Genomic DNA, 27,275 nt, shown 5'->3' with positions numbered 1-27,275 from the left:
CCATATTCTTCCATCAAATTTTGTAAAATTTAAAATATATAACAAATCCATCTTTTAAAAAATACATATTAAAATAGGGTCTTTTCAAAAATATAACAAACCCTAAAATACAAAAGAAAATAACACATTTGAAATATTTTAAAAAAAATACTTTAGTATTTGTGTTATATTTATGAAAATTTTCCATTATATACATAGCATCTTTTTCAATGGAATAATCTCATAAGTCATGGATGATATTTTTAAAATAATAATAATATCATAGGTGACACTTTGAATTTATAATATACCACATTTAACTTTAGATTGGCAACTAAAATAAACAATATATACAGAGATATAGATAGATGTGTATATATACACACATACATTATCTTCTCATCGCAATACCAAATGAATTTTCAAATTTTGTTGTGACTTTTAAATCAACAAACTTCTTTTATCCTAATGTTAATTTGATAATATTTTTGGTATTTGCACGTCAAAATTACGTTAATTTTATTCCTATGTTTTGTTAGAGTCAATACATAAAATAAAAGGTGAATAGAAAATAAATTTTGATTATACGTTTTTACAATTATGTAATGAAACATATCAAACTCGACTTCGTTGTTTGCTCACAATTGCAATATCTAGCTAGTATTATGATTTGTTTTATTGCACATTAATTGGTTAGTAGTTATAGATTTTGAATTAGTTATAGAATGGGGTTTAAGTTAAAGAGTTTGTTTGGATTTTTTTTTTTTTTGTGTGTTTAAAAAATTGCACCGATGAAATTAATTAATTTAATCATGTTCCCATCTTCGTATGCTATAATTTTGGTGAAGTGGATTGTTAATGGGTAGAGACAATGTTTTTTGTGAACCCAACTCATTTGAAAGAGGAGGTTAGTGTATATATGGATAAGTTATTTTGGGTATTACGTCTCTCTTTATACATATTGACTGAGGTGTGGTGTTGAATGAAAGTTGTAAATTTTGGACTTATGAAGTTTGCGCTTGGGGAATATAGTTGTGAAGGGAAAATGAACCTTTCAATAACACGAAATGTTAGAGAGAAGAGGAAGATGAATGAAGTTCCTCAATAGATTGGAAGACTTCAATAGTTAGTGCTACTAAGGTTTGTGGAACTTAGATATTTAAGATTGATTTATAAAATCATTCAACATCGCACTTTTTATTCATTATTTGAAGAAGTGGGAATGAAATATAGTCAAAACTAAATAGCTTAATGTTATACACAGCTCATTGTTATTTAATATAGCGAGAAAATAGTGATTCGAAAGTCTTCAAGTGCAATTCGTAGTGACTATCTTTAAACTTATTAGTCTTTTAGCCTACCTATTAGGGTTGGCAATAGAGCTTGCAGGGGATATTTTTCATTCTCGTCTCTACTCCATGCTCCATTTTAGGAGTTGAGGTCGGGATTAGGAATCTCATTCAAGTATCAAGTCTGCACGAGGAAAAATTATTCGACGGTCTTTTTCTATTAAAAGTTTAATTAAAAAAGCGTTTTAAATTTAAGTAAAAATGTCTCTATATATAAAAAGTATTCGAGGCGGGTCGGGATACCCTCCCATCCTCGCACTGTCCTCGATTCGAGGACCTGGTGTTCCTATCCCAGTTCAAATTTGCCAAATTGGTCAGGTCTCACCCTAGGTGAGGTTTGCCATCACTACTATGGGTAAAGAGAAAAAAGAAACAATAAGATAAACAAGAGCTGTCTGGAACTTCTTCTTTTATTTATTTATTTTTTAATTTTGTCTCATCGATTCAATAAAAAGTTTTACTTTTCCTTTTCCTAAACAAAAAAATGGGCGACAATGAAAACCAAGAAAATAAAAGTATTGAAGGATATATTAGCTATTTTCTACGATTATGAGTCCACCATCACCAAGATAAAAGATGGAAAGGTTACCAGCTTCTCTACTTACACAAGCTAAATGGGTCTTTTGCATATTTAACCATACTTTCTATTTAAACTCAAACAACTACCTCACTTAAATCGCTCACGTTTCTCCTCCTCATCTCTTCCATTTCCATCTATTTCCATGCCCCTCTCAATATCTCAAATTTTTGTCACTAGAATCTCTAGTGGAGCAGGTCCGACAGTAGGCCTCCATACACCCGACGGAAACAAGACTACTCGTCTTCGAGTTGAAGACCAATTTTGTAGTACTCGAAATTACCATGGCTGAAGGTAAGTAGCACAATTGAAATTTTAGCCCAGGAAGATAAAAAGTTGCAGTTGGACAGAGGTAGGATTACATCCATTTTATGCATATCTGGTTTTTCAACTAGAATAAGCTCTTGTTGCTTAATGATTTTATGTAACTACCAATGTTGATTGGATTTTTTTGCTTTAAACTATTCTTTTCTGTTTATATTCTTAAATGGATAAGACACCACATCCCATTCTTTACCTCATTCAAACGTGGTAACACTCGCATATGACATCCAAACCAATAAGATGGCTCCATTCCAGCACACACCATAACGTTTCTCATGCGGAAAGTCTCGTCTTCTGACCCCAACGGCGCAACCCCAACGGTGCAACCCCAACGCATCTCCATTTGTAATTAGTGCTACCTAATGCAAATATCTCTATCAAGGGCTTATGATTAGTAAATGAGCGTCGTACTATCTTTTACTGCTTCGTCTTGCCACAAAAACCAAGTCCATAAAGGTATTTTCTATTCCTTTCTCCCACTCGGAAGCTTCATGTACTCATATTACATAAGGCCAGCACAATATGTTTTTATTTCAATCAATGTACAAAGGAGGAGTCCATTGCAGGAATCGACAATTTTGATTTTGGAGCATCTAGAATTCAAATTTAATGAGGCAACAACATTCATCCCTTTGGAATGTCTGGCATCCAGTACACAATTTGCAGCATTTGGCCATTAAAAGTATAAATTTGGGCAATGAAAAGGTTGGAATCAGAAAACATACAACTTGAAATCAAGGTGGTTCCAAGCTTTACTGACTTGCATGCAAGCCAGTATATTAAAAAACGGGAGCTTGGACATTAATAGGTCAAAAATCTCAGGTGGAAGCTCTGAAATTATGTTCCTCCCAATCTTCTAGCAACTTCTGTGCTTCTTCTTCTCCACCATCAAGTTCTTCTTTCGAATTTACATATCCACGTACCGAACTCCGATTAAAAGAATACCATTAACAACAAGAAACTACAAAATCAGCTTTAAAACGCCAGGCTACTAAGGAGAAGGAGGTGCGAATCTAAATACTTTCACTTTAGGGTTCTTAAAAATAGGATTTTAAGGACAAAGCGAAAAGTCTATATTACCCTTCAGTTAGAAGAACCCTAAAAATCAATTTATGCAATTCTTCTCGACTTCGTTTGGCAGCGCACGCCGGGGACAACGGTTTCGACAACTTGGGGACAACTACTTTGTCTCTTTTATTCTGGCTTTTGGAGAAATTTTCTGGGGAAGAAGAAGAACTAAGAAACCATGCCGAAGAGAACGACGCATACATACTCGAGCGAGGATGCCGCACCAGATGGACCAGACTCTGATCTCTTTGTTTACTACTGCAAGCATTGTGGATCGCATGTCTTAATCACTGGTACCCCTTCGTCTTCACTCTACACTCCCTTTATTTCAACTTAACAACTTTGTCGACAATCAAATTAGAATCAATTTATTAACAGCTAGAGATGATGTGGAAGGTATTTGTGTATATGAACTCCATACATTTCGATGAAAACGTTCTTTCTATTTGAAAATGGATGTAACATAGAGTAGGTTTATCGTTCTGCTTAATTCTAAAAGTTGAGCTGGAAATGAAGAAATTTAGGTGCACTTTGTATTTGAAGAAGGCATTCTAGAAGCACAGAATTCATTCCTATTATTCCAAGAAATAAACATTTTTCGCGTGGTATTTAACCGTACTGAATATATATACTATAAGATACTCAATTGCAGAAGATGCCAAAAAGGAAGACTGACAAAGCTTTTGTGTTGGACAAGAAGAAACATCTTGCAAGGTTAAATATCAACGAGGCAGGGAAAATTCTATTGAAAAGGTAACTTTGATCTTTCCCTATGTGTATATGCATTTGGGTACTTTAATTTTGTCTCGGGATAGGATTAAATTTGCATTGGAGATGGTTGAGGGTCAAAATTTGAGTTATGTACATGATTTCACTTTTGAATTGATAGAATGTCTGTTCTTTAGCTGATATTTATGAGATGATGTAACCAAATGAAATTTCTGACTATATTAACAAATTGAGTCATCATAAGGTTATGTGGAACTTGATCGGACAAAAAAATATTCATTCTATTTGAAGGGTGCATGCATGATCAAAATCTAGAGTAGGCTCTTTGTTTTACTGGTTAAACAATGCCTGAGTCAGGTAATTAGGTGCATTCTCCGTGTGGAAAGATAATCTGGTGAAGTTGCGTAATATAAGTTTGGTACCATAAGCAAGAAGAATAAGCATGAAATTGTTAATCTGAAAGGAGGAGAGTTTCACGTATGCATCTCCTTGATGATATCACTGTATGAATAGATTCAAGATGTTGGCTTTGTTTCTTTGTTTATTTTTCTCTTGTGTGTGTGTTTAAATAAAATAAAATGAATATTTATGGTTTTTATCAAGTTATTTTGGGAAAATATGGAAAATTGTTGAACTAACACGTGTTGCTTATTGATTATTTTTCAGGGGTGAAGGGAAACTTGAAAGGCAATACCGCATGAATTGTATAGGCTGTGGACTCTTTGTGTGTTATCGCTCAGAGGAAGATTTGGAATTTGCTTCTTTCATATATGTTGTTGATGGTGCACTTAGTACAGTGGCTGCTGAAACCAATCCACAGGTAAGCATATTATAATAGTGACAACCACTATTCATTATATTGCTCATGTTTGTTTTTTCACTGTAAGCGTCTTCATCATAATTCCAGTTTAATGATTTTTTCTCTAACGCAAGCTGTAGAAGATGAATATTTTATTACCATCTTAAGAATCCATTGCTAACAGTTTGTTGGTATATTGAGCTTTCGTTGACTCCTGATGAACATAACTTATAGTATGGACACTTCTTAAAAAGTTGTCTGTAATAACCTATTGTTATTTTGATAAAGTTCAGCTTCTGCTATACTGTTATAATAATCATTGACATTTCAACAATGAAAGTTTTACCAGTCCTTTCCTTACTTTGGCTGGTATTTTGAGCTTTAGTTAATTCTTGTGTGCATATACAATAACAATATAAGTAAAATATTTTTCTTTACAAAGGTGTTTCAATATCTTATTTTGATTTGTAAACAACCACACCAATTCTCACTCAAGATAACAATTATATTAGGATGCTCCTGTGCCACCCTGTATATCTCAACTTGAAGGTGGACTTGTCCAAGTGGCCATAGAAGTTGAAGATCGAGCACAGCGCTCAGCAATTACAAGTATAAAAGATATAATTGCTGTCATATTTATCTTTATGCTCGTAATCTTAGATTATTAACTTTGTTATTAAGTTGTTATAACAAAGAACAAGAGAGGTTGAATTCTGGTATTTGAGATAAAGTATAATTTCAAAAGTGAAACTATTTTAAAGTAAAACAATATCATCAGGTTTTGGACTAAAGATCAATTTTTATTTTGAAGGCTAACTCATTAGCACGATTGAAGAAAAATAAAACAAATTGTTATTTGACTGAGGAGGTTTCTTTGTACGTAGCTTTATTCATAATTTTAACATTGCAGCACACTTCCTCTAGCATCTTCCATTATATGTAGAACAATAATGAAGAACAAGTCCTAAAAGAGCTGGGGGACTTCAGAAAGTACAAGACAAACATTTCTAGGTGAAGTCTAGGAATAGGCGGTTTATGCTGAGAGGAACTTGTGTGTGCATCAGTTGACTCTGTTCACATACAATATTATTTTCTTGATTCTAGACTCTATCTCATACAAACTCACACACACCCAAAAGAATGACATGTTTTCTCTTTGCAGGAGTAAATGCTGACGATGTACGTGTCGCTGTTGCAGCGCCTGCAGCACGTGGAGAAGCCAACAATGAGCTTTTGGAGTTCATGGGAAAAGTACATTCTAATTCTTGTTTAGTTATGGATATATGTGTTTTACGTTCTGGATCATCACAACCTGCATGATTTTTAAAAGGGTACTTTGTTGAAATCAGGTATTGGGACTGAGGCTTAGCCAAATGACTCTCCAACGGGGATGGAATAACAAATCAAAGCTTCTTGTGGTGAGTTGATCACATCACACCTCGTAATGCTTCATAACGTTATCATAAGATCCAGAGTTGATTGTTTTTCTGTGCATGTTGTTATGTTGATATATTGTAATCATAACATTCAGTTCATTATTTCAGGTTGAGGATTTGTCTGCCAGACAGGTGTATGAAAAGCTTCTCGAAGCTGTGCAACCTTGACCGATGACACCGTTTAATAGATGATTTTTTTTTTTCGTGTCATCTTTTATGCTAAGTGACTGATGGAAATCTTAGTTTTGTATTGATTTTTTTAATTACGAATTTGTGAAGATTGTATTTGAACCTGGATTTTCTCTCTTCCAATTTCTAGCTCGTGGAGACTCAAACTTATGATGCCCATAATCACGATTTTAAATCGGGTGAATTGATATTTCTATTACATATGTTCAAAGAGTATAACAAAAATATCATAGCTTTGTACAGAAAAAAAAGTTATAAAATGCATTAAAAGTATATACTTTATTTAATGAACTGGAGAGATTGATGAATAATTCATGGAATTTTTATTCAGGTACTGAAATTTGATTGACAAACAAAGTTTTTATAAATTTTGATGGCTGCCCAGGTTTTTGTTTTTGTGTTCTTCAGATTATTTATTTCATGCTTGGCTCATATTAGTTCACTTTCCTTCTCATTCTTGCTCATTTTTTCACTACTTTGTTTGGGATCTAAAAAAGATTAGAACGTTGTCGTTAGTCACAGAGGATGAACTTTGCTTGTTGTTCTGGCACAGTATAGGAAAGGGAGTGTTACCAAAAGAAAAATAGAACCAAGTTGAGATTTAAAAAGAGCGAAAAATAATTCTCCATTTTGCAAGTAGATTTATCCTGTTACTACTTGTATCAGCTTTGGTGTTAATGTTACAAGTATATCTCACACAGAGGGTGTTTCGGTGGCAGTTCGACCAGCTGTGACTCTTGCCTGTCCAAAATAATGTCTAATACATATTCTCTTTAGCTCACTATTGGGGGGCTTCGGCCTTTAACAAGACCATTCGATATAAGAGATCACCACTAAAGACAGATCCTTAGCAGTGATTGCCTGTTTGATGCCAAACCTATGGATGATATTCCTGGATCTTGATTAACCTCTTCTGATTCACATTCTTTGGAGGAATGCCCATACCCACTTAGTGAAGTAGTAAATAGGCGCAAGTAAAAAAAAATTTGTTGTTTTCTTTTGATGGCGGATCCTGAGTCTCATTCAACAAGGACAGAAGTCAAGAGGGCAGTTTCGGTCTATGCTGTATTCTCTCTTTTATCAGTGTCGGTCTATAGTTTTGGTCTATACGAAATTCATGTCTACATAAGTACATGGCTTGTTCAAATTGTATATTTGTTGGTGAAGAGCTCTCGAGTCAAGTTGTACACCACCAACGACATTTAAGGATGAAATTCTTATACATGAACGACAATACTATGTGAATGAATTGATAAGTATAAGCGTCAATCCTTTTATGAAATAATGATATATTTTATCACTGCATATGGCTTAGACTTTACCTCAACATTCTCCTAAAACGTTCTACAAAATGTAAGCCTTATCAATTCAATGAACATTGAAGTGAAATATCAAATATCATAAAAGAAGTATTCTCAACATTATCATCTAAAATTCGACACTACGGATATTACTAGAGGCACACCCATACATGATCGAAGAGATATCGATATTTTCTAAGGTGTGGAGGTGTGTAACATATTAGGTTAGTTAAATTTCTAATAGATTTGCCAGATCTAGTACTCTATTCTAGAGTGAGAAAGCAAGGCAATGGGGCCACAATATTCAGCAGTGAACACGGTAAAAAACTTGGCAATTACTACAAACTTGGAATTGGACCCATATCCCATACTCAAGAGTGATGGCAGTCCCCAAGGTTTCTCTAATTATTGACTCCTTGAGACTTGGAAAATTTGGCGGCAAGCAACTTCTCCAACTCCACTAAACTGAAAGATTCAACAAAATTTATAAGCAAACCACCCTATTTCTTTGACAGCAAGGTGCGATTAACCAAAAATGAAACCGAAAAGTCGCATTGTACACTTACATTTCATATTTTCGGAAGGCTTCCTTTCGTTTTGCCAAATATATGTCACTGTCTTTTGGTAGATCGCTAAATGAATCACCTGCAATAACAAAAGTAAAATTTGAGTACGGATAAGAGTGGTGTTATTTGTGAGGGCAAAGACTAGTTTTAATTGTATCCTTAATAAGAAACCTTCAGTTTCGGCATTTAAAAATCGAGTTTGAATATAAACTTCAAGTAAACTTATAAGAAAGGTGAGATGATAAGAAGTCTTTTAAGAAAAATATAGTATGCAGAAAAAAAGTTTACGTGGAGGCAGTGCTGGTTTCATGAAAACATCCTTGTGAACTTTTAGAGGAGATTTGTCAGGCAGCTGAGAACCCTGCCCAAGAAACAATAAAATTTCATTACAAAACAGAACAAGAGTCAAATTGATTAGTTTGTATGCCATGTTTCTTAGTACATGCCAGATCAAATGAGGTAATAAGATACTGGCAAACAAAGTAAGTCAACGAGATTTTGTAGAACTTAAGAACACAGAACATCATCATCAGTAGAATCTTCCAATTAGTTGACATGGAATTCAACCAATGATATAGCTGACTCAAAACCTGTTTAGATTGACTTTCTATGCACTTAAAAATACATTTGGATTGGCTTTCTATGTGTAAATGTAATTTTAGGCACTTAAAAAGTCAAAGCTTTCACTGTGAACTGAATCCTCTAACAGTTCGTATGACAAGTGAATATAGATACCTTTTTCTTTTCCTTTCTCTTCAATATCTTCAAATGACACTTTTTGATATAGTGCATTAAATGATAACGAGAATGTCTTGAACACAGCTGATCTCTGATCGTGGGATTTTCAGTTAACCAATCAGATATTTCCTTGGACTTGACAACCTCATCTTGTTGTAGAGACTCTAACCAAGAATAAACGGGTATCCACTGGTCGGTGCGTTGAAATCGAGCGTGTGGAAGATCACCCTGATCCCCCTGATCAGCCTCATCTTGTTGTTTATGAATGTCTTCCTTTCCCTGTCATGGAACATATCAAATTACAAATCATAAGTTTCATTTAGGGTTCATTAAAAAAAATGTAACAGATTGAATGGCTAAACGTAAGCCAATGGAAGGAAAAAACATTACAGTACCTTAACAGTTTAGCCACTGAAAGCACAACACTTTCATCAAACTACAAATAATTCTCAAGTCTAAACCTAATCAATAACCAGAATCTAGAAGTAATTTATCCATCAACAAAACGACATGGACAGTAAGTTCATATTTGGGAGTCATCTTGAAAGTGTTAAAATTATTCTATCATATTTAATCACTCAAAATTAATTTAATGTTTTAATATCATCACAGTTGGGTTTAAACGACTAAAAGTATATTTTAGTGTGATTCATCACTCCCAAAAATGCCCTAAAACTCTAAAAGAACATAGAGCATTGCATGACAAACTACCTCTGAAACAAAAGCCATAGCAATTCAAGCTCTACATCATAAACATTCAATTCTAAGCACGAAGAAGAAGCAAAATTCAAGAGAAAGTAATAAGTAATGTAAAGTAGTGGTATGACCTGAGTGGAAAGTCTCATTAAATTTTGGATGGAAATGAGGCGCTGGCAAAGGTCGGAGCGGGGCATTGATTTAAGATTTCCAGGTAAAGAGGCATGGTTAGAATCAATCCAGGCTTCAACCTCTTCCATGGAACCAGCTTTGGCCTCGGGGAAGGAGCAAAGCCAAGCTCGCGCCATGATTTCCCATTCTTGGGATTGATCACCATGGTCGCTAGGGTTTACATCAGAAGGCTTAGGGTCTTCTCCTTCTCCTTCTTCTTCTCCTTCGCGGGTTCGTTCAACTGGATTCGACATTTTACTCCCACTTTTTGTAGATTAAGAAGGAAGAAGCTGCTCTGATTGCGATTTCCTATGCCGCATTCTTCATAAATCTAATTAACCAATGTTTTCTATAACATCACATAAATTTACAACTAAATAAAGACCACCACCTCCTCCCTTTCTTAATCCCAAAAGTATCCATTAAGATCATGGAGATTATCCCAAACCCTAAAATTGTTGAATGTATTAGATTCTATCAATTATATGTGTTGAATTTGATCTTAAAAATATTTTAATTCATTTTTTATATTAGAAAAATCTTTCTAAATCATACAAAAATTACATCAAAATTTTGTATAATGGTTATACTAGTTGGACCAGGGTGTGACCGACCATATGTGGTTTATCAATGATTGTTTGTACATGCCTATGCACCTCTAGATTGATGTCACGAATAACTCGTTTAACCATATATAAGTAACTACTAACTTGTGACCTCTTACTAATTTATTTAGAATGTTTCATTTGCTATTCTTAAATTACTCCGATTGTATAGTGTGAAAATAAAATGTATCGTTATACTCTATAATTTTATACTACCACCATGTTGGTTGGTTTGTTGTAGAAAAGTTGTCACATTAATATAATTTTCTTTTACTTAAATTATATAAAAAAAAACATTTACAGAATAATTTGAGAAGTTTATGATAAAAGTGAAACTTTTTGAGTTTGTAGGTGTAAACTATAAAAAAAACATGAACAATGAATTCAGATTAATTTAAATTTAAATTTAAAAGGAGAGGTTTTTTAGATTTATTTTTTTATTTTTCAACTTTTTTTCTCTTATTTATGTTTTACTCTAAAATTTTTCAATGTTGCGAAGTTCAAATGCTTAGTAAAAAAGAAAAAAGAAAAAAAGATTACGTATACGTTTCAAGAAATTATAAAACATTAGTCAATATCAAATACCAGTTAAACAATTCTAGCAAAAGCAACTAGGAATAATGCACTTTATTAGTGAAAGGTAATGATAAACATAAATTTAAATTTGATCCTAAGGCATTAACTTGTTACTCATTTCTTAATGCTTAAAAAAAAAAAGAGAAGGAAAGACTTTATATCTTTGTTTATAGTATGGGGTGTTTGACACAGATTCATCATCGTAAAGTTAAGTGTTAAGCTAAGAATTAAAAAGAAAAGTAGAGCCTCAAACAAAGCCATTAATCATGGAGGAGATTATTCACATTTAGCCACAAATTTAAGCCATCAATAGTGGATAAATCAAGCTTTCTAAGCTTTGATTAAAGCCTTGATGCAAGTTTTTGATGGCTTAAAAGGCATATTAAAGTGTCTTGCAAGGTGAAGCCAAATCATCACGTATAGGATCTTCATACCATTACAAGAACAGACATCTCAGACCATAAGAACAGACATCTTTTCTCTTGACAATATGCGTTGGTGTGGTTCATTGGCTAAAACATCCAGGAATATGGGAAGGAGGAAATGAACATCTCCCATTTTAGATAAGCTGCTGAAGAAGATGTTTCTCTCAAGTCTCAACAAGAAAACAACAGATAGATGGTAATTTACTAAAACAACTAAAAGCCATAAAAGACTATGAAATTGCCACCAATAAGACCTTCAAAATTGATTGTTTCCCCATCCAAACTTGTCAAAAACCAAAGCTGCCAACCAACAGAGAAAATAGTATGATCAACCAAAAGCTTCAGTCCCCACAATATCAGTACTTTAAAGCACTAAATAAAGTAAACCAAATGAAAATCTGTTAATCGTTGTCACTAACTAATGCAAAACTACAGAAAAGGTATTCGACAGAATCAATGACAATGACAAGTAATCATTGGTGATAACAATGTAGAAAGTTTTTGAGGTCCTTCCATGTTTCTAGAATCCCACAACAACCAATAACCATACAAGAATTCCAGTACCTTAAAGCAAACTACTTCACCAAAAACTCTTTCAAGACAACATGAGGGACAACGAATAGAAGCATGTCCAAACAGATTAGCCAGATCTGCAAGGGAGTAAAAGCACTTTGGGACAAACCTCAGAGTTAGCCATAGAAGTACTTGGATTCAACCAGGTGGATCATACTTATAGCCTGCAGCAATAACCTATTAGGGATGTTCCACTTTTTCGACCGTAGATGTTGTAAGTGATAGACTGGTTTTGATTTTAAAGAACATGATATTCCCTTAAAAGGCTACAGAAAATATAATTTGTTTATTGGTTATCTTAAGTTATTCAGTATACAATATGATGCACTTAAGAATGCCTTACTAAAGAGATAAGGAATGATGATTATTGAGTAGCAGTTTCATGTACATAAGGTATAAAATCCAAAAATGTATTTAACATTATAAAAGATTCCAGGTAAGAAATGCACGAACCATGACAATCAAGAAATACATAACTTATAGCCCTATAAAACATGTACACGAGTCTTTATGACCCCATTGTATTAACACCATGAAGAACAGTAAAATATCACAAAACTACATTCAACAGGCCAACCTCTTCAATAGGTCATACCTGTCAATAGAGTCGGTTCAGTATCTCTCTATGAACTACTTTTTCTTCGTAAGTGATGTATAACACAAGATGATCCTTCAAACAAATCCAATAGATAGCCTTCCAAGTCATCTGATGTGTACTTTATATACCTCCCAGCATGTCTTGTATTCTCTAACTGACTTCCATGTCTTCCCAAGAAGGCACGATAAGCAGGTAGAGCTTTTGCGGACACTGAAATTCGGAGCTCTTCTCGTAGTTGAGCATCTGGAACCTTCCAACCTGTCTGAACTCTATAGATTTCCTCAAAGCCAGCATTGAAATTTTTGAATTTTTCCTTCAAAGTAGCTAGTTTCAGGGCACTGTTGGAGCTCCCACCAGTACCTTCTTCCTTCAAAAAAGATAATAATTTGCCCCAAGACGCCCTAAGATAGTTTGTTGCATATATGCGAACCTGGCCTCGGCGCTTCCGTACCCAGCGGTCGCCCAAAAGCTTTCCAAGCTCAGAATCTTTCACTTTTTGCACAATATATTGTATATTGTTCATGAGGAATATATATTGTATTGAATCATCACCATAGAGTTTGGATTTTCTCTCTAGATTGGTCTCCAGTGTTGCTATCAATGAAAACAAACGACGACCTAAAGGTGACATAGTTTCTAACTCCAAATTTTCAGCACCATCAACCCCTAGGTGATGCAAATCCTCATCGTCACCTTCTAAAAGTGCATCAAGAGTCTTACTATAAACCACAACCAATGTTAAGTAATTCATGACATAACGAGTGAGCGGGTGAATCTCAGCATTTAACATTGTTTTCTTAGAAGTTTCACTCCGAACAGCATTCTCAAATTCAACAAATGTACCTTTGGCGGCCTCTCCCAGCCTAGAAAGTACTCCTCGCGCCTCCTCGATCACAAATTCATCAGTGACCATAGCCTGCAATTCTGGGAAAACGTATTCCAGAGCTTCATACATATCTAGAATACGAAATAGCTTCTCCACTGACCTTTCCCCTATAGCAATGGCTTCTGCAAAATTCAGTAATTGTCTGATGCACCCTTTGGCAGTCTCATTGAAGCAGACTTCCTCAGAATCATCGGAGCCACTAAAGATATAGTCGCACAGTCGCTTCTCCCCCGTCAAAAGTACTCGAACGCTGACCTTAACAGCTTGGATCCATTTCTTCATCTTCTCGTCTAAGATTTTCCAGTCAATTTTCTGAACATCCTCAATACTTAGCTTCTCAACTCCAAGAACAACCAAGCACTCATCTAAAGCATCGCGACGAACACCAGTATACACATTAACACACTCTTTCTCGTATCCAGACCGAATCATCCGGTCGGCGATCTCCTTCAAATCAACAACGGCGTCAGGATGGATCAAATCAACCCGCAAATCATCTCCCAAACTGACACCACGCTCATGATAGATTCCGGAACCACGGTGAGCATCAGCAAACGACTCAAATTCATCGGAATTTTCGCTGTCGTGTGAAGCAAAAGAGAGGGAAACCTTACGAATTGAACCGTAGAGATGGTCCGCATCGAGAGGAACGGTGCTCCGAATCAACATATGACGAAACTCATCCTCAAGCCTCGACATAGCGATCTGGATCGCGTTCTCAGCACGGTCGACGATCTCAGCAGAATCCGAACGAATCGACAAGTCGTCGATCCACTGAATAATATCATCAACCGCAGTTAAATACTCAGCCGCCTCATCTGGCGAGTCCTCCCAATTAATCGAGTTCCGAGAAGCTCCATGACCAGAATCCCAACGAAGAATCACCTTCTCCGCAGCTTCGAATCGATCCTCCTCTTTCTTCGAATCCCCACTATTGACCAAACTGGTGATATTAGAAAGACGATTATCAAAACTAGAGAAGATCAAAAGCATATCGTCTCGAACATCCTTAGGCGTATTAAGGCTATTCAATATCTGCTGAGCCGTAGCCATAACTCTATCCTCCCCACCACCACCACCACCCCCACCCCCACCCCCACCGCCAACACTGGTGGTCGTCGTCGCCATTCTTCACACTTTCCGTTAATCAAACAAACACTCTCAAACAAGATTCGAACCCCCAAAATACGGAAGGATGTAAGAAAATTAAAAGAAAGAGAATAAAACAAGGGTTTGAGAGAAGAGAAATGAGAGATGAAGGGTCAAGAATTTATGAGACTTTGTTAAAACAAAATTTCTTTGGAAATGTGAAACGCAATATCTTTCCTTTTTCTTTTATTATTACTATTATATTATATTTTGGGGCAAAATTAAAATAATTAATTAATTAATTTTCTTGTTTCTGACTTTCTTCGAACAAATAGGAAATGTTTGTGAAGTGGTGATTAATAAGAAGGTCGGGTGGGTCCAATTCCGAACTTAAATTCTCTTAAACAGAAGCCGGCTTTAAATAATACAATATAATTTCATTTTATTTGTTTTTTGGGTTCATTAATTAATTTAAGTGGGTGAATTATCCGCAAATTATTTTAAATAATATTCCTGATTGTGTTTTTATTTTATTGATTGAAAATTACAATTTGAGCTTGATTGGCGTGGAATGATGACTTTTTTTTATTATTATTATTTAATTTTCAAGATTGGAATTTTGAGGCTGGTTTCGGGGTTCTCGTGTGTTTCCGGTTTGGTCCGGTTGGTTGCTTTCCTCAACCCACCGTGGGGTCGGGTCTAACGCTTTTTCTTGGTCTCGGTGTCCCCTCGCCGCCCGATTTTGACGATAATATAATAATCATTTCTCTACTTTCGTTGAATTAATCTCTCCATCCCCAAATAAATAATATTAAAATAATATCTTTTATGTTTATATATTATATTTATATGGTTTTCAATTATGGTTAAAAAATTCTCTAAACAAAATGTACGTTAGATTCAGTTATATTTTGTAAATATTTTAGTTTATTTTATGATATTTGAAAATGTCTCAATAATAAGTAAGGCTATAAATTTTATGTAACAATTTAGTCTATGTATTTTAAGTTTTGTAATAATTTAAATATTCATAGCACTTTTTTTCTCAAAATTATTAATTTTTAATATCTAATAACTTCGAGTGTAGTTTATAGGATAATTATAATAGATAGCAAATTTTAGAATAATTATTAAGTATGTAGCAATATTTTTAAAGAATTGCTAATATGGCAAAGTCTATAGGTGATAAATTTCTATCATTGATAGACTCTTGTGGTTTATAAGTGATAGACCAACATTTGCTACATGGTCTATCAGTGATATACTTTTATCATTGATATATTTTGCTATATTTATAATTTTTTTAAATTTTTTGATATATACTTAATTATTTTAAATATAGTTGCTATATTTACAACTAATCATTCTCATGGTCATTTAGAATTTAGCTAAAGTGTTAGTAGTGTACCTCAGTAAAAATGTATGCAATATATAAATACACGTATATACAAGGAAAACTTTCCTAAATATAACAAACTACTGAAACAACCGTGTAACAAAACCCATAAATTTAGCCATTTTTTAAATATTTCAAATTTGCCCTTTCATCATTTTCTCCTCCACATTTTTTTATCGTCTTCTTCCGTCCGTACTCTTCATGCGATTTCTTCAATCTTTCTTTTTTTAGATTTGGCTAACAAAATTAGAGTAACAAAAACTAAAAGATTGTGTATAAAGAATCTTGAAAAAATTGGTTACCAAATTTTGAAAGAAAAAAAATTTGGAATCCAAAATCTAAACGATCGTGTAAGCAAATCATGTACCAAATCCATTATTGACGATGCATTTTTTGTATTTTACACAATGGGCCTCTGAACTTTTTTCATTTTCGAAATTATTCTATACAATGTAAATACTTTGCCACTTTTTTTATAATTTTGAAAAAACCTCTGTATACAACTCTTCTTGAAACTCTAAACAAAAATGATTCAAAACTAACCTTTATCGTGTAGAACAAAGGAAAAAAGTTATTGGGAATTGTGTAGAATTTTGGTTTATTGAATATTCCTTGACCTACTTTATTGTTATATTCTTCTATCTTATATGACATTGCTTGCAAATTATGTTATTTGTTTTAATACATAATCCCCTAAAATCTAAATAAATTTGAACACATGATTGATCTTGTGAATTAATCATTGGTGTAATTATTTTGACTAAATTATCATCTCTTTCAACATAGTCTTTTTTACTAGTCAAAATAATAGAGTTACATACTAATGTAATACAAATGAACATTCAAACAGTTACATTGTACTTGAAAAAAATTTCAAATGTACAGTATCAATTCGTAGAATTTTATGAATTTGATTTTATAATTATTGTTATTTTTAGAAGATGTAAAGTGCGAAATCAAGTTGTTAATTTTGAAATTGATATTATAAGTACTACATTAGTTGATTTAAACTTATTTTGATGGTAGATTGGGATCATATATTCTTAAATATAAATGAAATTCCAATTTGCAAACTACAATATTATATAAAATGAACAATTTGTTCCACCTTCGAGATTTTGTAATAAAAATGCATAATTTAGATTGAGACAATTCGCTATTGTATTTAAAAAATTATATAATGTTCACTGTCTTTGTCATCATTGTTATAGAAAATTGTAGCAGTATATGAATTACAAATCTATTGCATTTATGATCAAATGATAACGATAACAGTAAATGTAAAGTAAACACGATAAAAATCAATGATTACTTTCAAATATATATTTATAAAATACAGCAAAATTTCAAAATCTATCAATGATAAACATCGATACATTTTTATCACTAATTTTCGAAAAACCAATTTAGTTATACTTGTCGTTCAATTCCACTACTGGTACGTTTAAATTATATTTTCAAGTGTTTAATTTTAAAATCAAGTTATCCTGATAAAATTAAAGTATTTAGAAGCCATTTAAATTTATTTTTTAAAGTGTATTTTAAATAATTTTTAAAAAATAAGTTAAAAAAAAAGTTTTTAAAAAATATATTTAATCAAAACAGACCCTACCAGTAATCAATAATAAAATATTATTACAATTACTTCAACAATTATTATTACAAATTAGTCACGTGACTAAACTTATCACAATAAATAAAGAAAAAACAACTAAACTAAAAAGTACGAAGCCAAAATGAGACGAGAAAAGTTAAAGAAAGTTAGATTTATATAGAAAGGTGACATAAATGGGAAGTGGACACTAATCGTAGATATTAATTAATTCGCACATCTTTGAACAGAAATGAACAGTACAATTTTTAGAATTAAAGTGGACTTAGTAAAATGGGTACAAAAAAATGAAATAAATGTATATATAATTTGATAAAGTGGGTGTGGAAAAATACAAATTGTTGACCAAAAGACAGAAACCAATATCGTCCACGGTTTGTTTGTTTGACGATGTGGCGCCGTGTGCACTTCGCGTTTTGATTTGGTCACTTAAACGCCGCACCGCACCGCACCGCGCGCTCCTTAAATACCCCCATCCCCTCCTAATCATCCTTAATTCACTCATCATTAACACATAATTTATTTCCAAACTACAAACTAATGTTCTTCCTTATATTTTTTTTTACTATTTTTTTTACATTTAATACATCAATCGTTTTTTTTTTCAACTTTAATCTAGTAATTAATTAATTAATTAATTAATTTTAATCTAGAGTTTACATTTTAAAAAATCATTAAAGATGTTAATCTAATGATTTATTAGGCATTTTGAAAATTTATTCATTCATACGATACAAACTTAAAAATTTAGAGATGTGTTTAAGTGGTCAGTAAAATTAGAATGATAACTTTTATATATTTTAACCGCTAAAACAATAATTTTATTTTTTTTAAATCCCTTTTAATGAACTTGCATAAACGTTTTCCTTTTAATGATAAATAGAATAAGTTTGAATTATCATAGTATATAGTTTTTGTATTTAAAATGGAGTCCAACAATAGCGCTAGCATTGTTTTTTCCTTCCGATCAATTGTGATACTAAAAAACTTATAATTTTATTGCCTTTGATTAATTTTTATTTCTATATTATGGACGTCTAAAGTTAATTTTTGCATATGACATACTTCAAATACTTTTACAATACAATTGTCTAGTTTTACTATATCTAATTCTTAATGAAATTTGTAGTACAGTCATCATAGGTACGTTGATTTTTTGTTTACATAATCTTATTACAAGACTTGCTTACTATTAAGAATCATAGATTGAAGTTGACGTGTATAAAAAACTTGCGTGGTTGTGGTGCCAAACAAGTTAGTGTTTCCTCAAACCTAAATTTTACCTTATATAACCCAACATATATAGATCATGACTTGAATTTGGTTTCTCCTAAACTTTCTATTATAATTGAATTTGTGACAATTGACTATTAAAGAAAGGTGATAAAAATTTGAGCTTTGAGGGTTGAAAATCAACAACAAATGATATATATATGTGTGTGTTGACAACTTGGGGGAGACTTTGTAATTGGAAAGATGAAATTTTGGAGATCCAAAATAATTTAGAATAAGTATTTATATGTATAGTCAAACAAATTGAGGGAGCAGGAGGCAGACAAAAGGAACACACAATGGGAATTTAATTTTATTTTGTTAAAATGAGAGTTAGATATTGAATTGTTTGTGGGTTGCCACTTAGAGGAATATGGGACAAAAGGGTTCATTAGGTTTAAGAAAACCATAATTTTGAGTTACCACTTGTCGTCCTGTTCGAAACCACGTTTTTTCAACTAAACTCTCCTCTTTTGCCTTTCAGATACGTCTTTTCCCAACATTAACATTAACACTTTTCTCCATTTATTATTTAAGTTTTGCAAAATATTTTGGTTTCAATTCAATTTTCTCTTTCTAACAATTTGATTTAATTTATGAATTATAACCTCTACACATTGATTTTCTATTTTTATCTTTAGTAATATTAATAAACAATCATGAAAGACGTTTTTCAATCGATGTATTATTAAATTTTGTTATATTCGTAAATATTACAAATAGATTTAGTTTTTTTTTTTTAATTTTTAATATAAACTTTTTATTAAGGTTTTGTTTTTTTAATTATGTTATGGGATAAATCTTGTGCTTTTATAAATTTAGTAAGTTTTTAATTAGTTTATCCATTTATTTATCTAATAAAATTTAAGGAATTTTTTATAAATGTAACAAAATACTAAATTGTTTACGGCCGTATAACAAAATTCATAAAATTAGTTTTTTTTTTTAAATATTTCATGTTTGTCCTTTCGCATTTCTTCTTTTGTTCGCATTCTTTCATCGTCTTTCTCCTCGCTGCGATTCGTCATTTTGCTTCTTTTCTATTTCTTTTTTACGTCGGTTAAATTTGGGTAACCAAATTTAAAATGTACAAAGCGTATAAAAAGAATATTGAAAAATAATCATTTAGATTGTAGTAGCCAAATGTAAACGATCGTGTAAAAAAAATAAATTATCATAAATCTAAACGATCGTGTACCAAAACAATTAAAAAAGCCTTCTAGCCAAAACTAAATGATCGTGTATCGAAAGAATTAAAAAAAAAAATCGTTTGGATTTGGATTGTATAACCAAATTAAACGATTGTGTATCAAACAACAACCAAATACAAATGATCGCGTAACAAATATATTATTGTTGACGGCGTGGACAGAACATTTTTTGTATTTTACATAAAGGGTCTCTGACTTTTTTTCATTTTATAGAATTGTCCCATACAGTATAAATACTTTGCCGTTTATTATATTTTTTAGAAGATCTCTAAAAGTTATTAAATATTAATACTAATTTCTATTATATGGATTAAATCATAATTAAATTTTAAATATAAGGACCAGGTTGTTTTGTAAGTTAGTATTTTTTATATCGAAATTGGCTCTCGCAATCTATAATATATGTGAATATGTTTTTAAAATTTATTGTAACTTTACTAATAGACAATAAAATATTTTTAAAAAATATCTACACATAAACTTGGAGTGGATACTAGAATTTAAGATTTAATAAAAAAGTAGAAACAAAAATTCAATCTTTAATTACAATTTATATACGAACAGATCGATTAACTTTAGAAAATTTTTAATTTCAAGTTTGGAAGCAAATAGATAAAAACAAAGTTTAGAAAGTGAATTTGTGTACGTATATATGTATATTATATTTATGGATGTATTATTTAATTATAATTCGATGATCTGGTCTTCATATTATTAATTTATTATCGGTTTAGACGTAAACATTTTCTATATTTTAGTAATGTTATTGCTCATATATATTGATCTCCAAAATATTATATATAAATATTGAGGATTGAAAACATACCAATTTGATTTTAAATAATTAAAAAATTAGTAAAAAATTAAAACACTTGCAAACATACCATAATTTAAAACATATCCAAAGAATAAAAAAATCGAAAGTGTCATCCACAAAACTTTGCACATTTATTATTGTCAAACAACTATATGCATTTATCGTCATGACTATAATAGATGTACAATTAATATATTAATGTAGATATTTGTCGCTTATATTATAAAATGGTATACTATATGATAAAAATAATATACAATTATTTAAACCTTTATCAATGGTGTACAATTAAAATGGTATATAGATGATATGTAAGGAAAGAAATAATAATAAATTGAATACATATATTTTGATGATCATGAAATAAAAAAGAAAAAATTGGCAATGTTTGTAAATTTCTTTTTTTTTTTTTTTTTTTTTTTTTTGAGAGGTAGATTTGCAAATATGGTAACTAATTTTGCCATTAAATAGCCCAAGATTAAATGTGACCCAAACATATTGGTGGTGTTGGGCTTGTCCAAAGTCAGCCCATTTTGATATGGGCTGAAGCCTAGAATAGATGTCATTTGAAAATGCTTGCACCCTCTCATGTCATTTTATTATTATTTTTAATTCATTAATACAAAAATTGTAGAGAAGAAGGTTGAAGATTACATATATAGTTGAATTAAGGTGACTCTAGCTTCTTTTATTAGTCTTGAGTTAACGATTCTAAGCTTTGAGCAAAATGTTATATTTGCATTGTAAAGGAAAAGTAACGTTCAGGTGGTTTCAAGAATTAGCAAGCTCAACAATAGAGTTTGTTGGCACAAGAAATTCGCACAGGCTTTCGGTACTCTTTCAACTCCCTCCTCTAGTCCAAACATTTCGCTGAAATTGGCCTATGACCCTAAATTACTCCATGAAATGTTTAGTTCAAGCTAATCATAAAAGGGTGTGTTTGGCTCGAGGGTTTGACCTTTGCTCTTAGAATCATGTGAACCCTTATGCATGCTTTAGTATCTCTTTCAACTTGGACTCTTTCTTAGAGTTGAGTTTTGCTCGAACAACCTTGAACAAAAAAAAAATGATTTCAATTAAACGGTAATTAAATTTTTACTACCTCTATCTTCACATTGAAATTTCTAACTCCACCTATGGTATGTATTAAAAAAAACATTGTTATATATATTGTAAAAAAAAAAAGGAGCTAAAATTTGTTCATTAATTTTGATCTATTCATACATTTGAACAAGGATATGAGTTGAAAAGGTTAGCTCTAGGAAAGTTTATACTTTCTTCTCAGTTCCAAAACATAGGTTGGACGTAAGTTTCAATGTACATGTGTGTGACACAATGGATGTTGATTGACACAATTAATTAAATTGATGGTGTTTTGTTTACTCACAAACATATATATTGTCCCCATCAGATATACACAAATTGACTTAATTACTAATTCTTTTTTAAAAAATTAAAAAGTGGTGACCCCATATACACGCTAAACTCGACCGAGATGGTTTTTATATTAAAACAATAAACAATATGAATTTAATATCAATACATTAAACATGTGACGTATGTGGAAATAATAAAAACATATAAGTTGGTGAATTACTTTTACTTTCGATAGTAGGATAATACTTGTTTCAAACGTCCCCTAAATTATAAAACTATATAATAATAAGTGGAAGTACGATATGTCATAAGTTTAATATTTATTGTAAAAGGTATAAGAAAATATTGTCCTTAAAAGTGATACCAAATTGGTTATAAAGTTTTACTTTTTAAAAGTAAGTATTTGTAGATATAACATAATACGATTACAAAAGAATTTGTTTATATAACAAAATTTAGATATAAATTTTGTAGACTATCTACGAAATATGTTATATATATATGCAATTTCTTAAAAAGTTTTGTTATAATTTATATGCTTATTATCCATAAAAATGTCGTCGGATGCAATTTTCATATTGAGTTGAATGGACCTTTCATCATTAATATTTGATAATGTGATTAGTTAACATGTCCTCGTATATCTAAATTCTAAAACACATATAATGCAAAGCAAAAGAAAAAGAATAAAAAGGTATCCCGTCGTTTTAATATAATAATTTTGTTTTTAATTTTAGATTTCAACTAATAATTCAAATAAAAACTTTGGTAAAAAATAGACAGGGTAAGTATTTGTTGTTTGATGTTCTTAAATTTTGGTAGCATTCGTAAATATTTGTGTTTACTATTCTTTATTATTTGAAAATAACTAAAACACAATAGTCTAATAATATAATCAAAAACTAACCAAAAAAAAAAAGTGAGGCTACAAAATTCTAAATATTTACAAAAAAAAATGGGGAAGGTAACTATGAAGCTATGCAAAAAAAAAAAAAAAGAAAAAAATTCTCGCAAGAATAACTAAATATAAAATCGAGAAAATTCATTTTAGTCTTATATTATAAGAATAGACTCACTCGATATCGAATTTTTAAAATATATATTTTTAATCTTTCAAAAATCAGTTTATATTTAAACATAATAATAAACTCTAAAAATTATATCCTAAAATTATTTTTTCTAAAATTTAAGGTTTTATAAACTTAATTTTTAAAGCTAACTGAAAGAATTCATCAACATTTAGGTTTTCCCTCTAAAATTTAAAAGAAAAAGAAAAGTTGTAGACAAAAACCTCATCTACATGTTAAAAGAAGACGGGAAAATAAAAAAATATAAAATAAGTAGAACTTTAAATAAATAAATAAATTGATATTCAGCAACAGACCTAAGCTTTGCTTTTAATCATCAAATTTTATTCAGATTCCACATTCTCACCGTCGCCAAACTGCTCTATTCTATTTACGCCGCCGTCCTCGTCGCCTTCAAGTTCTTCGTCCTCGATCAACCATCGATCGAACGGCGCACATTCCGTCTTGTGCCGCAGTTTCCAGTCCAGAGCTTGGCAGCCTCGTGAACAATAATTTACATTACCACAAACAGAGCATCGCCGGAATTCATGTAGTCGAGTCTCCGGCCTTCCACATCCACTGTTTGAGCAAAGTCTCAGTCCTTCAGCGATAGATCCACGCCCCGATGCGAACCAATCTCTTAAAAACTGGTTCGCCGGATGAGCCTCTGGCGCTGGAAAGTTACAGCCAAAGTCACTGAGAAGCGATCCGCCGGAATCCGTCGCGGACTGGCGGTGGCGGGAGCAGTGGAGACGGCGGAGGGAGGAGTTTGTTATGTATGCGAGTTCACGCGCGTTGGCTTCGATTAAGAGACGACGTCCTTCGGATGCGTTTTGAGGAACGCCGTAACCGTCTTGAAGGCAGTGGCCTAGTTCACGAAGCGCGTCGATATGGCCGAGATAAGCGGCTCGTCCGCACAGAGCAACTCCGGCACGGAGATTTTTATCGCTTTTTGAGCCACCGCTTCCGTTGAATTGTACGATGGCGAGCGAGTAAAGCGCCAACGGATGAGATTTAATCGCGGCTTTCGCCATTAACGAAGCTCCAGTCCCTCTGTTCTTCAAACAATAAAACTCGATCTGAAAAAACGAAGACAGAAAACGAAACAAAACATATTTAACATTCAAAATACAATCAGGTTGAAATTGAAGAAAGAAAATATCAATCAATTACACGAACCATTCCGAGAGTGTAGCAAGCTTCCACGTTACCAGCAGAAACGCACAATTTCAGAAATCGATGAGTCGATTCAGACCAATTCTTAGTTTGGATTTCAAATGCTTTAGGTCCAGCTTTCGATAACACAATCGGATGCAGCGCCAATCGATTGAACCTTTTACATCTACAATAAGCCAACAAAAAAAATTAAACAGAAAATTTCAACAAACTCGATAAATTAGGCGAATCACACGGAAAGCAATTCTTACGTTATCATAACATTGACGAGGTCTGAAGGAGAAGAAGCGGTGGCGCTAAGCTTGCCAAGGACGACGACGACTAGATCGTCCGGTAAACCGTCGAAGAGATCAGAAATCTCGGCACCGGCGCTGGTGGAAGTTCTTCTTCTTTTATTGCACAACATTCCGGAATGTAATAGAGTGGTGTTGGTTGTGAGGTTCACCTTGAAAAAGAAAACGCCATGGGAGGAGAGCCAAAATGGAGGTGCGTTAATGGAGGATGAAATGACGCCAAAATTGAGAATTGGATGTAGTGAGGGCAAAAAGGAATCGAGTACGTTCAATTTATATCTCTAAGCAATTCAGCAACGGCTGGGAAGAGTCGAGACAGATTTGGGTGGGTCCCTGGGTTCGGTTCAGTCAGCTTGAGATACCAAAGGAAGCGAAAGGAAACTAAATAAAAATAAATAATGAAAAGGGATTTTTTTTAATTAAGTTAATTCGACTTAATTAGACCGTAATCATATGATTTATATGAAAAATTTGACCGAGTAAAAGTGTAAAACTCAACCTCAATTTTCAATTCCTAAAAAAGAAGAAAAAAAACTTGCAAGCTACTCAGCCATTTACTATTTTCATTCTAAAAATAAGAAAATAAACCTGTTTGTTAATTTCTTTGTTTTTTTTCTTCCCAAATTTGCTTCTTAATGCTTCATGCTGGCCTTTGACCAGATCTTAATGTGTAATCTTGTAATCTATACCGAATCTTTTCGAGTTTGTTTGAATTTACTTGAAATTAGGTTCTTCAAGTTTTTGTTATTTGAAAAATATTTTTTTAATCCAAATTAAAAAAATATTCTTTTAATCCCTATACTTTTTGGAGTAACAATTTGATTCATAAATTTTAATTTGTAATATTTAGTCAATGTATTTTTAATTATCTACGATTTAATCCGATAATTTTAGTATTCAACCATTTTGTCTTTGTCCTAATATAAAAAAGATAAATCAAGATTAAAAGTTGTTAAATGAAAAAGTTGAGAAAGCAAATATAAATCCAAAGGAAACCCAAGTTTTGGAAGGGGAAGGGATAGACAAAAATAGATTTGTCTACATCTCACACGTTTGCGGCTCCTTGTCGAGGCAGGGCATGGCGAGGCATGAGGAATAAAATAAATATAATTTTTTTTGTTAAAAATTTATTTTTGAACTTTATAAATTAATAATGTTGGTTTGATACAAATGGTAACAGTCAAAATTGTTGGATTGATTACGAATCGTCGAGGATTTATTAGAAATCGTAACTACGAATCGTTTGAATAATCTTTGGATTAGACCGTTTTCATCTTTGTCGTTGAATAGTTACACATTCACTATCATAAAACAATTAACTGTTGGACGGTTTTTGTGATAAAAACCCTTGGACCGTTGGCCGGCCTCTCCCTCGTCCATTACGTATACCCCCATTTCCCTTCTCATTTGATGCAACAAACAATTTTTGTTCTCTCAAATTCTTCCTACTCTTTTCGTCTACTACCACTCTCTTGACCAAATTTTCTTTCTTTGTATTCTTGTGTGGTTCCAGTGCACTTCATACCGACGAAGTTAGATGACAGACATGTGAAATTCTGTTTGTACATTTGAGCAGAGTTACGAAACGCGAAACGTCTTAAAGAGAACTTTTGTTTTGCAAATTTTCTCACCAAGAAGCTTAGCTCCACTGAAATGCAACAAACGAACGTCAATGTTTGTTATTTTATGAAGTAAACTATGTATTTTGTAGAATATGCAAAATTTTTAAAACTAATCAACACCAATTTTTACCATTAAATCATTAATAAATTTAAAGTACAATGACTAAATTGTTACATAGTAAAGTTGATGAGCTAAAATATTATATACAAAATTGAAAATATAGGGACTACACCATTACAAATGAAAGTTCATGAACTAAATTATTATTTTCCTGAACGTTTAAGTATTATATAAATGATCTTTAAGTTTGGCATGACATCATAAGTGGGTAGGGTGGTGTATCATAGCTCCAATTATAATCGTTTGTGATTTCACAAATATTAACATATCATTAACTAAAATATCATCATCGTTTTAAATTTCTATTCTTTTCTTTGTTCTCTGTTATGATTTTCACTACTTTTCACTGATGCTAAAATAGTTTGTACCACAAATATATATTATTATAATTCATTATAATAGTTTGCGTATACTACTATAACTTATACATTATTATAACCTACAACTATATTAACCAACTATGTAAACAATTTATTCTTATTTTTTAAAATTGGTTTAAGTATTATGACTTAATTTTACTTGATAGATTCAATTATTTTAATATGTAAAAAAAAAGGAGTGAAATTGTTTAGTTGTAAGATCAAAGGGAATAAGAAATTAACCAGGAGTGAAATTTTAATTTGAGTTGCACAAAACT

The 27,275-nt window shown here is 32.1% G+C and overlaps 4 protein-coding genes across 7 annotated transcripts; 1 reads left to right on the top strand and 3 right to left on the bottom strand.

Annotated features, from left to right (window-relative positions):
- Positions 1 to 1,724: 1,724 nt before the first annotated feature.
- On the top strand, positions 1,725 to 6,653 carry LOC103484389 (UPF0235 protein At5g63440). 3 transcript variants are annotated; one of them, XM_051080126.1, is made up of 10 exons: positions 2,029 to 2,257; positions 2,402 to 2,685; positions 2,796 to 3,234; positions 3,371 to 3,590; positions 3,936 to 4,050; positions 4,693 to 4,846; positions 5,338 to 5,434; positions 5,988 to 6,076; positions 6,175 to 6,243; positions 6,370 to 6,653. In XM_051080126.1, the coding sequence occupies exons 4-10, from the start codon at positions 3,476 to 3,478 to the stop codon at positions 6,427 to 6,429; spliced, it is 699 nt and encodes a 232-aa protein (XP_050936083.1). In that variant the 5' UTR covers positions 2,029 to 2,257; positions 2,402 to 2,685; positions 2,796 to 3,234; positions 3,371 to 3,475; the 3' UTR covers positions 6,430 to 6,653. The 3 variants fall into 3 exon arrangements, with proteins under 3 accessions (XP_008439667.1, XP_050936083.1, XP_008439677.1); XM_008441445.3 differs by having other exon boundaries at positions 1,725 to 3,234; XM_008441455.3 differs by lacking the exons at positions 2,029 to 2,257; positions 2,402 to 2,685; positions 2,796 to 3,234 and having other exon boundaries at positions 3,441 to 3,590; positions 3,950 to 4,050.
- Positions 6,654 to 7,828: 1,175 nt separating this feature from the next.
- Positions 7,829 to 10,368, bottom strand: LOC107991313 (uncharacterized). The gene is made up of 5 exons (XM_017046137.2): positions 9,883 to 10,368; positions 9,053 to 9,334; positions 8,606 to 8,678; positions 8,318 to 8,396; positions 7,829 to 8,216 (listed from the first exon to the last, which is right to left on the bottom strand). Exons 1-5 carry the CDS (start codon positions 10,174 to 10,176, stop codon positions 8,153 to 8,155), a joined length of 792 nt encoding a protein of 263 aa, XP_016901626.1. The 5' UTR covers positions 10,177 to 10,368; the 3' UTR covers positions 7,829 to 8,152.
- A 975-nt stretch (positions 10,369 to 11,343) lies between these two features.
- LOC103489015 (exocyst complex component EXO70B1) lies at positions 11,344 to 14,891 on the bottom strand. Of its 2 annotated transcripts, XR_007815944.1 has the most exons (3): positions 12,697 to 14,891; positions 12,211 to 12,265; positions 11,344 to 11,828 (listed from the first exon to the last, which is right to left on the bottom strand). XR_007815944.1 is itself a non-coding variant. In XM_008448000.3 (2 exons), exon 1 carries the CDS (start codon positions 14,711 to 14,713, stop codon positions 12,725 to 12,727), a length of 1,989 nt encoding a protein of 662 aa, XP_008446222.2. In that variant the 5' UTR covers positions 14,714 to 14,890; the 3' UTR covers positions 11,344 to 11,828; positions 12,697 to 12,724. The 2 variants fall into 2 exon arrangements, 1 of the variants encoding a protein (XP_008446222.2); XM_008448000.3 differs by lacking the exon at positions 12,211 to 12,265 and having other exon boundaries at positions 12,697 to 14,890.
- An 8,790-nt stretch (positions 14,892 to 23,681) lies between these two features.
- LOC103484413 (F-box protein At1g67340) lies at positions 23,682 to 25,154 on the bottom strand. The gene is made up of 3 exons (XM_008441477.2): positions 24,854 to 25,154; positions 24,606 to 24,768; positions 23,682 to 24,505 (listed from the first exon to the last, which is right to left on the bottom strand). Exons 1-3 carry the CDS (start codon positions 25,006 to 25,008, stop codon positions 23,771 to 23,773), a joined length of 1,053 nt encoding a protein of 350 aa, XP_008439699.2. The 5' UTR covers positions 25,009 to 25,154; the 3' UTR covers positions 23,682 to 23,770.
- Positions 25,155 to 27,275: the final 2,121 nt, after the last annotated feature.

The sequence above is a fragment of the Cucumis melo genome, chromosome 12 (assembly GCF_025177605.1).
Source record: "Cucumis melo cultivar AY chromosome 12, USDA_Cmelo_AY_1.0, whole genome shotgun sequence".
In the NCBI taxonomy this organism is placed as follows: Eukaryota; Viridiplantae; Streptophyta; class Magnoliopsida; order Cucurbitales; family Cucurbitaceae; genus Cucumis; species Cucumis melo.
This window is presented reverse-complemented; position numbering and strand designations above follow the sequence as displayed.